Source organism: Mobula birostris, chromosome 22, assembly GCF_030028105.1.
Source record: "Mobula birostris isolate sMobBir1 chromosome 22, sMobBir1.hap1, whole genome shotgun sequence".
NCBI lineage: Eukaryota > Metazoa > Chordata > Chondrichthyes > Myliobatiformes > Myliobatidae > Mobula > Mobula birostris.
The window spans coordinates 10,451,502-10,463,055 of NC_092391.1; the positions used below are offsets into that span (position 1 = coordinate 10,451,502).

Genomic DNA, 11,554 nt, shown 5'->3' on the forward strand with positions numbered 1-11,554 from the left:
ATAAAACATATAATTACTTTGATAATCAATTTACTTCGAACCTTGAGTTCCTCCAGCATTTTGTTTGTGCTCCTTGAGGTTTCCAGCATCTCTTGTGTTTATGAGTTTGTGAAGGAGCCTTTTAGAGTAGATACATATGGACTGAAAAATGGCAGATGGAATTTAATGCAGATAAGGGTAGGTCTTGCACACTGAACAGCAGGCCACTGAGGAGTGTTATAAACAAAGGGATATGGGAATACAGGTCCATAATTCGTTGAAAGTGGCGTCACAGGTAGACAGGGTCGTAAAGAAAGCTTTTGGCACATTGTCCTTCATAAATCAATGTATTGAGTACATGTGATGGGATGTTATGTTGTAGTTTTATATGACGTTGATGAGGCCTGATTTGGAGTATTGTGTGCAGCTACCTAGAGGAAAGATGAAAATAGATTGAAAGAGTACAGAGAAAGTTTACAAGGATGTTGCCAGGTCTCAAGGACCTGAGTTAAAAGGAAAGATTGAGTAGGTTAAGACTTTATCCCTTGGAACGTAGAAGATTCAGAGGCGATTTGATAGAGGTATTAAATTCTGGTAACTTTATCAAATTTATTAAGGGTATGGGCAGGGTAAATGCAAGTAGGCTACAACCAGAGGTCATGGGTTAAGGGTGAAAGGTGAAAAGTTGAAATGGAACATGAGGGGAACTTCTTCACTCAGAGGGTCGTGAGAGTGTGGAATGAGCTGCCAGCACAATTGGTGCTTGTGAGCTTGATTTCAGCATTTAAACAAAGTTTGGATAGGTTCATGGATGGTAGGTATATGGAAGGCTATGGTCCCGGTGCAGCTCGATGAGAGTATGCAATTTAAATGCTTTTGGCATGAACTAGATGGGCCGAATGACCTGTTTCTGTGCCATACTTCTCTATGATAATGAGGATATTTTCTGTCGTAAGGGAAGCTGGGGCTGTGGTCATCAGCTTAGGGTTAAAGGAATGGTCATTTAAGACTGAATCTTCCTGTAATGGAGTGTTCCCATCAGTGTCACTACCAAGGCAACTGCAGAATGTGTATCTCAACAGCCAGACGCCCCTCCATGTTGATGATATTTGCTGCAGGCTTTGGCAATATTTGTCTGTCACTGTCAGCAAATAATTCCCTTAAATAGCCAGAGGCTCAGCAAGCAGGGTGGTGGTAGAGACAGATACATTAGAGCAGGAGTTCCCAACCCGGGGTCCATGGACCCCTTGGTTAATGGTAGGAGTCCATGAATAATAGAAGATTGGGAACCCCTGCATTAGGGGCACTTAAGAGATTCTCTGATGGGAACAAGGATGAAAGATAATTGGAGGGCAATATGAGAGGGAATGGTTACACTGATCTTGGAGTAGGTTAGAAGTTCAGCACAACTTTGTGGGCTGAAGGGCCTGTACTGTGCTGTAGCATTCTCTGTTCTATGTTCTAACTAGATCAGTGTCCTGATTGAGCTGATGTACAGCACCGGTCAAGCCTGCAGACGTGGATGGAGTGTAGCAGCGCCAACTGCAGATCTGCCACTGGCACCATGCAGTCCAAAAGAAACTAAGTGAAACCCAATCTTGCATTCAGAAACTCAGAAATAAAACCATAAGACGCAGGAGCATTATTCGGCCATTGGAGTCTTCCCTTTCCCCAATATATTTCCCTTTCAATCCCATTCTCTTGCCTTCTCTCTGTAACCTTCGATTCCCTGACTAATCAGAACCAGTCAATCTCTGCTTTAAATATATCCAATGTCTTGGCCTCCATAGCCGTCTGCAATGAATTCTACAGATTCACCATCCCCTGGCTAAAGAAATTCCTCCTCATCTCTGCTTTAAAGGGACGCCTGAAGCTGTGCCCTCTGGTTCTGGACTCCCCACTGTAGGAAACAACATTTCCACGTCCACGCTGTCTAGGCCTTTCAATATTCAGTAGACATCAATGATGTACTCCCTCATTCTTCTAAACTCCAACAAGTACAGGCCCAGAGCCATCAAATGCTGCTCATATGTTAACCCTTTCAGAGAGAAACAGGTAAAATAAACTAAAAGGAACTATAGGCCTCAGTTTGCCAAGGAAAGAATATAATTTCACATTTTCATATTTCAATGTACATGTCGATGTACATGTGATAAGTAAATGAATCTAACTAATTAAAGCAACACATGCAAAATGCTGGAGGAACTCAGCAGGCCAAGCAGAATCTATGGGAAAGAGTACAGTGGACGTATCGGGCCGAGACCCTTCAGCAGGTCAGTGTACTCTTTTTCATAGATGCTGCCTGGCCTGCTGAGTTCCTCCAGCATTTTGTGTGTGTCGCTTGGATTTCTAGCGTCTGCAGATCTTCTCTTGTTTGTGATTGAATAATTGAAGCTGAGATGGCAGAAAATAGTAACTCCTTAAACAACTGGCTGGGTTTTTCTCAGTTCAGCTTTGTAAATAATTTTTTTAAAATGTCAAACCCCCTGCAACTTTTGTAAGATTCTGTATGTTAGCAAAAGGTAAATTATTTCGTATTGAGTGCAAAATGTTTGATTTTGTTTTAGGAACATACTGATAATTGGGACTTCGGCAAAATATTTGGGATTGAAACATTCAGATTTGTAGGCTTTGTATAATGAAATATAATTTTAAAAAGTAGAACATATCTCATTTCTGTGGTAAGTTTTTAAAGCATGAATACATTTCAGTCATTGTGACACAAAAATAATTTTCTCTGAGCATCTAAGTAGTAGATTACAGAGCAGAGAGCAGTTTCTAAAATATGATTGTGCAGAATTCCCAATTTATGACATTTGTAAAGTGTAAGACTGTACTCTAATAAACTGGTTTCCATTCAATGCATTTAAATGTAAGGATATTTATGGCTCTATTTGAAAGATGCTGATGATTTGATTTGATGATGTGCTAGAAATGTCAGCATCTCTGCCAAGACTGAGGGCATCTGCTCTTCTTGCTTCTACCACCAGATGGCAACCTCTACTCACTTTCTAAAAGCTTCCTTGTACCCTGCACTGTTTGGTTTTGTTAGTGATGCTGCAGAGTAAAGTGATAAGATGGGTACTTTTAAATGCGGGAAATTGATTAGAACAATTGAAGTTTTTTATATGCTCTTTTTCCATGCATCCTCTTCATTTTTCTGCTTCCCAAAAGATTTCAATCTTACCAATATCCTTTTCCATGTTGCTATGTTGGTCGGAGGTGTAATAGAAACACGAGCAGAACAGTGAGAATTGGTAGGGAAGTGATCCTATGAGGTGTGGATGATCAGAACAAGTGCTGGTCTTTGACATCTCCAATTGGGTTGCATTTATAACCAGGAGGAGGATCTAGCAGTCACCTTGGCTTTAAGTTCAAAGTTCAAAGTAAACTTATTATCAAAGTACATGTATGTAATTTTACCCATCCCCTTTAGAACCACACCTTTTGTTTGTCATGTTCACGCTGAAGGATATTTGAATGCAGGACAAGCGTATGGTGTAACTGAAAGCCATTTGGTTCACCGTGTCTGTGGTTTTCAGAGAGAGCTACCCACTCCCCAACACTAACTCCCTATAACCCTGCAGGACACAGCTTTTGTTCATTTATTTATCACACGTACATTAAGAGCTACACTGAAATGCATCGTTTGCGTTAACAACCACCACAGCCTAAGGATGTGCTGGGGGCAGCTCACAAGTGTCACCACACATTCTAGTGCCAACATAGCATGCCAACAATGTTCAGCAGAACAACAACAAAACAATCCCCTTTCCCATCCACCCACTCAGACAGGGCACCTCCAGGCCTCTACCTCCAGTCCTTGATCCGTAATGCTCAAAATCGCAAGCATTGGCCCTCCAATCTCCAAACGCGCCAACCCAGAGGCTTGACTTTTGACCTTTCATATCTGTACTTGCCACCTTCGGTCAAATTTCACATTAAATCATATTTTAAATGTGACGAGCGTCTCTGCTTTTATCACCCTACCAGGCAGCAAGTTCCAGACCCTTTCCACCTTCCAGATGAAAATATTTTCCATCATTTCCCTTCTCGTCCTTCAAGCACTTGCTTTACATATATAACCCTCCCCACCCTCACCCCTGATTTTTGATCCTTCTTTTGCCTGAATCTAATTTCCTGGGGTGCAATGATAGGAAATGGGTCGATTTCTCTTCTGCTGTGTGCAATGATTACACAGAGCAATCCTCAGTCCACGATATACAGTACTGTGCAAAAGTCTCAGGCACATTTAGAACTAGGGTTGCAAAGACTTTTGCACAGTACTGTAGTAATTTTATGTATTGCCCTGTACTGCTGTAATAAAAAAAAACAAATTTCATGACATATGGGTATCTGTTGTGGATTGAGAGTGGGAAGGGGAACAGGGAGAGGGGAATCATGGTTGGGAAAAGAGGGAGGGAGAGGGGAGGGAGTGGGAAGCACCAAAGAGACATTCTGTAACAACCAGTTGTTTGGAATCAAATGACCTTGCCTGGTGTCTCAGGGCTGGGTGTGTCTGCACCTGCACCACCACCCCCCCCCCCACCCGCCCCTGGCACTCCTTCTCTGCCACCTGTCCCACGCTCCTCCCACAGTGCTCCACCCTCACCATTCCCAATACCTTTACTCCCATCAGATTTACAAACTCGCTCTCTGCTCCACGTCGACAAATGCAGTGCTGTGCAAAAGTCTTGGGCACCCAACTTGCACTTGCCTAGCTACATGTATGGCCCACTTTCATTTCTCAAATCATACGTTTTTTATACTGTAGATTAGATCATAAGGTGTAGGAGCAAAATTAGGCCATTCAGCCCATTCAGTATTCTCCACCATTCCATCATGGCTGATTTACTATCCCTCTCAAACATGCCTTCTCTAGATAACCTTTCACGCTCTTACTAATCAAGAACCTCTCAACCTATGCTTATGGTAAGTTTTCTCTTGTGGGCTCTCCCACCCCCCACCCCCGCCATCCGGGAATAATACCTCCTGAGATTCAAAGTTCAAAGTAAGTTTATTATCAGAGTATGTCCACCATATACAACCTGGAGATGTATCTTCTTGCAAGTACTCACAAACCAAGAAACACAATAGAATCCACAAAAACCACCACGCAACAAAGACCAACAAACATCCAATGTGCGAAAAAAGAACAAACCGTGCGAATAATAAAAAAGTAACCAAATAATGTATAGAAGGTGAGATGCAGAGGCTGTGAAAGCGAGTCCACGGCTGTGGAGGCAGTTCAGTGCCGAGGCAAGCAAAGCCGGTCCAGGAGCCCGATGGCCGCAGGGCAACAACTGCTCCCGAGCATGTTGGCATGGGAAGTCCTCTCAATTGTAGCCACCGGGGGATGATTTTTGCCTCTGCTGGTCTGTCCTGAATCAGGTTCACACTCACTTCCTGGAGATGGAATGGGAATGCTTGAAGTTCTCTGTACAACAGTTTGTTTGCTTCGTTTGTGCCCTTTCCCTTTGTCGTTTGTGGTGCACTAACAAAGCCTCATCAGTGAGCTAACATTTGGCTTATTTGATCTTCAGACACATGGCCACATGTAACTTGACCAGAAAACGTAGGCGTGTTTCTTTGCAATGAATTAGCTCATTTAACACCCTGTGCTGATGAATGGACCTCTGATACTCTGTGTTTACCACACTCACAGAACACACTAATTTGAGCTGTTCAGCAGTCTCAAGTCAAGTAAACTGGCCAAGACTCTTCATCAGGTTCTGATGAACGGTCTTGGCCCAAAATGTCCACTATTTATTCCCCTCCATAGAACAGATTAGATTAGATTCAACTTTATTGTCATTGTGCCGAGTACAGATACAAAGCCAATGAAATGCAATTAGCATCTAACCAGAAGTGCAAAAGAATAGTGTTATTTACACAGATGCTGCCTGACCTGCTGATTTCCTTCAGCATTTTGTGTGTGTTGCTCAAGATTTCCAGCATCTGCAGAATCTCGTGTTCAAGTAAAAATCTATTTGAAAGTGACAAAAAAGATCATTGATGTTAGAAAATTATGTCATAGAATAACATTAATCTCTTTTTTGCTTGTTACAACACTGACATTGGAACCACAGATATTTATATGTTCTGTACCACAGAGTTCTACAGCATGGAAATGGTCCTCTCAGCCCACCTAGTCCATGCCAGCCTGGTCTTTTGCCTCGTCTCATCTACTGACACCCGGACCATAGCCCTCCGTACCCCTCTCATCCATCTACTTATCCAGACTTCTCTTAAACGTTGAATCACCTGCATCCACTACTTCAGGTGGCAGCTGGTTCTGCACTCTCACCACCCTCTGAGTGAAGAAGGCACATTGACCCATTGTATAGAAAAAGAATGAAGAATAATCAGACCCTTCAACTTGTCAGAGTACTGTGCGCCGTCCTCCCCTGTTGCTGGTAGTGCTCAGTTGTGTGTGTGTGTGGTGCAATAGAGATCACTCTGCAGGCAAAGACTTGGCCTTTTAAAGTTACTGTTGGTCTCACTAACAAATCACTAGCTATACTTGCTGCCCGCTACACTGCTGGCTTTTACAGCAGCAATGAAGGTCCTTTAACTCTGTCCTTGGCCATCTTCTCTTTTGTGCCCCAGGTCTTGTTCAGGGTTCTCAGTTGCACACAGATAGAGAAAGATTCTTCATTGCTGTTTCTGTAACAAATTTTTTTTTACCAGACAGGGTTGTTGGCTCTGAGCTGAACCCCCGAACCTGGAGGACCAGTGGACCTCTCTTAGTCTGGCATTTACCCTTTGACCTGTTTGGCATGGGTGACCCTACCAAGAGCCCAAAAAACAAGCCCTATCTCCAGCCAACATAACTCTCTGGGTTATTGAGGCATGCGAGCCTCCAAACCCTATGACAAGGTTGTGGTCCTCTTGGAGGAAGTGACTGTAGCACCCCCCCCCCCCAAACTGAATGCACCAAGGCAATCTCTTGTTCCCTAGCCCACACTGCAGACCACAATGATCTTGCCTGCTAAAACTGGGCACTATGTTTCTGTTTTAAGGACTGCACCTCCCTAGAAAGGAAGAGAAGACAGAAGATTAGCTTTGCTTGTCACATGTACATCGAGACATGCAATGAAATGCATCATTTGTGTCAAATCAAATCAGCAAGAATCATATGCCCACAATTCACTAACCCTAGCCCTTATTTGTTTGAAATGTGGGAGGAAACTTGAGCACCTGAAGGAACCCCCCCGCCCCCCCCAGTCATGGGGAGAATGTACAAACTCTTTGTGCAGATAGCGGTGGAATGAAACCCTTGATCTTGCGGCTGGCTGCTGTAAAGTGTTGTGCTAACTGCTAAGCTCTGGTGTCACCCTGCAATCAGCACGCCATGGAAAGGTAGAGCTTAACTGTGGATCTCTATCTTGAATCTGTACCTCTAACTCCAAGGTATGGGTTCGCACTGGATACTGCCCACGATACAAGATAAGCACTGGTGACATACGGTGACATTCTGCAGACAGCTCACTAAACTGTTGGATAGTCCTCATTGGTTGTTTGTCATTCTTTGTTTGTCTGTGGTTTTTTTATTGACTCTATTGTAATCCTCCGTTCTTCTGTGAATCTTACAAGAAAATGAATCTCTGGGTTGTATATGGTGGCGTGTACACAGTTTGATAATAGAGTTACTTTGAACTTTGAGGTTTATGTATTCAATTTAAAGTTAAAATTAACCAAAAACTTAAAAGTTCAGTTTAAGCATTCCCGGTACCCTCGTTCTGACTTATAATTCATCAGCGAGGAGGCTACATAGCATCCACACCAAGACCACCAGATTCAAAAACAGTTACTTTCCCCAAGCAGTAAGGTTGATCCACCCACTAATCCACCCCAGCCACCATTACTTTATCAGTTCCTGTTAGTCACCGTATGTAGAGACACTCCTATAGAACATAGAATAGTACAGCACAGTACAGGCCCTTCGGCCCACAATGTTGTGCTGACCCTCAAACCCTGCCTCCCATATAAGCCCCCACCTTAAATTCCTCCATATACCTGTCTAGTAGTCTCTTAAACTTCACTAGTGTATCTGCCTCCACCACTGACTCAGGCAGTGCATTCCACGCACCAACCACTCTCTGAGTAAAAAACCTTCCTCTAATATCCCCCTTGAACTTCCCACCCCTTACCTTAAAGCCATGTCCTCTTGTATTGAGCAGTGGTACCCTGGGGAAGAGGTGCTGGCTGTCCACTCTATCTATTCCTCTTAATATCTTGTATACTTCTATCATGTCTCCTCTCATCCTCCTTCTCTCCAAAGAGTAAAGCCCTAGCTCCCTTAATCTCTGATCATAATGCGTACTTTCTATGCCGAGGATCACTTATGGACATACAATTAATCTATGTAAATAAGCTATCTTATGCATCTATATATATTGTCTTTTTTTTATTACTGTGTTCTTTATTTTATTGTGTGTTTTTTTTCGTGCTGCTTCGGATCCAAAGTAACAATTATTTCATTCTCCTTTACACGTGTACAGGAAATGACGTTAAGTAATCTTGAATCTATTAATGCAACAAGAAATCTAAACAATTTAAGGTGTTAAGACAAATCTGTTGACTTATTGTTTTATGATCCGCATTACAGTTTTCTTGGGGTGTGCCAGTAGGTGTACGCATTTGAGAAAAGCAAGAGCATTCATACTCTGTTTTCCTTTTCCAGTACGATTACAGCTTTAGAACAGAACAGAGTGCGGCTGCTCGTCTCCCACCAAGTCCTGCAAAATGCCTGCAGTCACAGATGTCCTGAAGACTGATCTTGTTGGGGCTGGTGTAAAATTTTGGGACAGATAACTACTGGAACAAGCCACCATCAGAAGCAGCGTTGTTGGAGATTTTGTGTTATGTACCTTCTACTGAAATAGCAGCCTTGTACTGGCAAAACGGACAGTATTTCCAATAACCAACAATCTACCTACAACTTCACCTTTTCTACATGGACTTTTGTAAATAGTGGTTAATTCAATCCTTAATTTCTGATCTTCAGCCCTCGGACATGATTAACCTGTTACTAAGCAAAGGCTGGGCGTTTTTGCTTTCGTGAGCCATAGTTTACTTCCTTTCGTTTCTTTCACCTGAGTATTTTGCACACTTTAGAAATCCTACTAGAACAGTCACTTTCACAATCTGTGCAGAATTTTGATTAATATATAATCAGACATTTCTTTTAAAACAGTATACAAAATTAGAAGTACTTTTTAAACTGAAAAAAAAAACTTGGAAATACCATGACATAGCTGCTTTATTTACTAATAATTGAAGCTTCTATCCCAAAATACTGAATGATATTTAAGCCTGAATTTAGCAAAGTCAATGTATTGTTTTTTCCGTGCAGGTCAGCGAACGGGGAATTGGAGACGCTCACAGGTATTGGTTATCTTACGATGTGCCGAAATAGATTTGTACATGAGCGTTCTCACATTGTTTTATTTCCATTGGTCCTCTAATCCAAGACTGCTCTCCACTCTTTATGGTTTGTGGTTTAATCCATGCTTGCTCTCTTTATTTCTTCCCCTGAATTCTTCAAGGCTGTCAGATTTTCTGTCAGAGTTAATGTGATACCAGAAATCCAAGTTGGACAAAATTCCAGCAGATTTTCGGTGCTGTTACTAAAGTATTTTTCTCTTTTTATTCCCCCAGTTTTCCGTTGAGATTCTCATTATCTCCAGCAAAACCTTCCAGCCTGTAAATTCTTTCACCGTACTTTTTGTTAAAAATGTTGTTTTGAGAAAACAGTATTGGTTATGTGGTAATTGGTGAATGAGAATTAAAACGGGATCTTCCTCATTGATACTTCATCAACCTGGGGCACTTGTGCTATCTGAATGCATTATTTGATTATAGTCTTTCTACACTTGCATAAAGTATGATTCTGTGATTGTAATCTGAGTGAAAAGTATAGGTTTGTCAAATGCACTGAATTTGCTTTGCACTGCATTTTCGTTTAATATTTTGGGCTCTCTTTATAACATGCATTTTGCTTTTCAAAATTCCTTCTTTTTGTCTTGTTTGGAACTCTTAACACTGTGGAAATGTTGTGTTATAAGGCCTTGCTGTTGTCTTTTTCTTCAATGGCAACACTTTGCTTACCAGCCTTTATCTCAACGCTGCTGCCTCTTTGCAGTCTGTAGCAGGAAAAGTCGACGTTCAGTCCGAAGCATGCAGCAGACACCAGAACTTAGTGTTGCAGTGGACAGCAGCTGATGAACAAAGTAGACACATGCTGGCTGGTTTATACTTAGCCTGTAGCTGTTATATATAGCGATTTTTTTTTTTCCCATCCTTCCCACCAGCACCACCCTGCTCCCCCGCCCCTCGACGACTTCATGCCCAGTGCAAACCAAATACTGCCCATTGTCAGATCGGTTTTGTGGGTCGAGCTGAATAGTTGTCATTGCTTTAGAACTGCATGTCTGTAACTGTGTGTGGGGAAGCTTGTTTAGGATAGTGCCTCATAACCCGTGGTGTAAAACAAGTATTCTGACTCGGCACCGTATGCTTAAGCTAAGTGTTTCAAAGCCTTGGAACAGTTGATTTTTCAGTCCTGCATGAGCTGTGTCCTTAATTCTTTAGTATAAGGAAGCGGAGCTACATTTCCTGTGTCTATTTTGTCGAGATTACACAAGGCACCCGAAAAGACATTTTATTTTCATATTGACTGCATCTAACAATATGGAGGAGCTTAATGATGCAATGGTAGTTTGTTACTGAAGGAGGAAACTTTGTGTAAAACAGCTGAGAACTTTAAATATGATCAGCCATCTTCATTTCACTCACTTGTGTTTATTTTAATTAAAACATAACAACATGAGACATTTAAAGTGTAGAAATTCCACCCAAATACTACAACTTCTTTGAAAATATTTGGAAAAACTTTTAACTTTCTTAACAGCTGATTTTTAATTATGTTGGAGATTTAAACCACTTCTGAAAAACTTAGAAATAAAACTTTTGCTGTATTTATTGTAAACTTGTCTCTGTACTTGCAGACGAAGTTTTACAATTTGGTTTATAGCGTCTGTATTAATGTAACTTGTTAAATAAAATATCCATTTTAACTGGCTTCTTATTTTATGAATGTTCTGTTGAGGCGCTATTTTGGGAAAAATATGTATTCACCAGCCAGCTCAACACATTCTGAAGCGCCCTGTGAACAGCAGTTGGTTTACACATTGTTTTGAGTGGTGCATTCCTATGAAATAATTGACCTGTTAGCAAGTTTGTATTGGATGAGTAAAGAAGGTTGGCCAAGCCAGAGAAGTGGATTCAGGGAACCACCTGTCGAAGTAGAAAGGTGTTGTGTTTATTACCTCATTTGAAGTCTGGCTTGCCAGTCCAATGCAGCACTCCTCAGTATCAGAGTGAAGAGCCACATTATTGTGCTCTCATCTCCCGCTGTACCCCTTGAAAGCTTCATCTTTGAGGAAAAATGCAGTGTGGCAATATTGGGCTTAAAGCACCGTGGAATCATAGAACACCACAGCCCAGAAAAAAGGTCATTTGGCCCATCTGGTCTCTGTCAGACCCTTAATCTTAGTCCTGAAGAAGGGTC

At 41.8% G+C, this 11,554-nt stretch overlaps 1 protein-coding gene across 5 annotated transcripts in view; it reads left to right on the forward strand.

Annotated features, from left to right (window-relative positions):
* Positions 1-11,059, forward strand: part of LOC140186092 (multivesicular body subunit 12B-like) — a 270,340-nt gene extending 259,281 nt beyond the window's left edge. For 3 of the 5 annotated variants that reach the window (XM_072239968.1, XM_072239966.1, XM_072239964.1), the window contains one exon: positions 9,643-11,059. In XM_072239968.1, coding sequence (XP_072096069.1) covers positions 9,643-9,762 — 120 coding nt within the window. In that variant the 3' untranslated portion in view covers positions 9,763-11,059. Of the gene's footprint in view, positions 1-8,665 lie in introns of all 5 variants that reach the window. The other 2 variants (XM_072239969.1, XM_072239965.1) reach the window with 1 other exon arrangement.
* Positions 11,060-11,554: the final 495 nt, after the last annotated feature.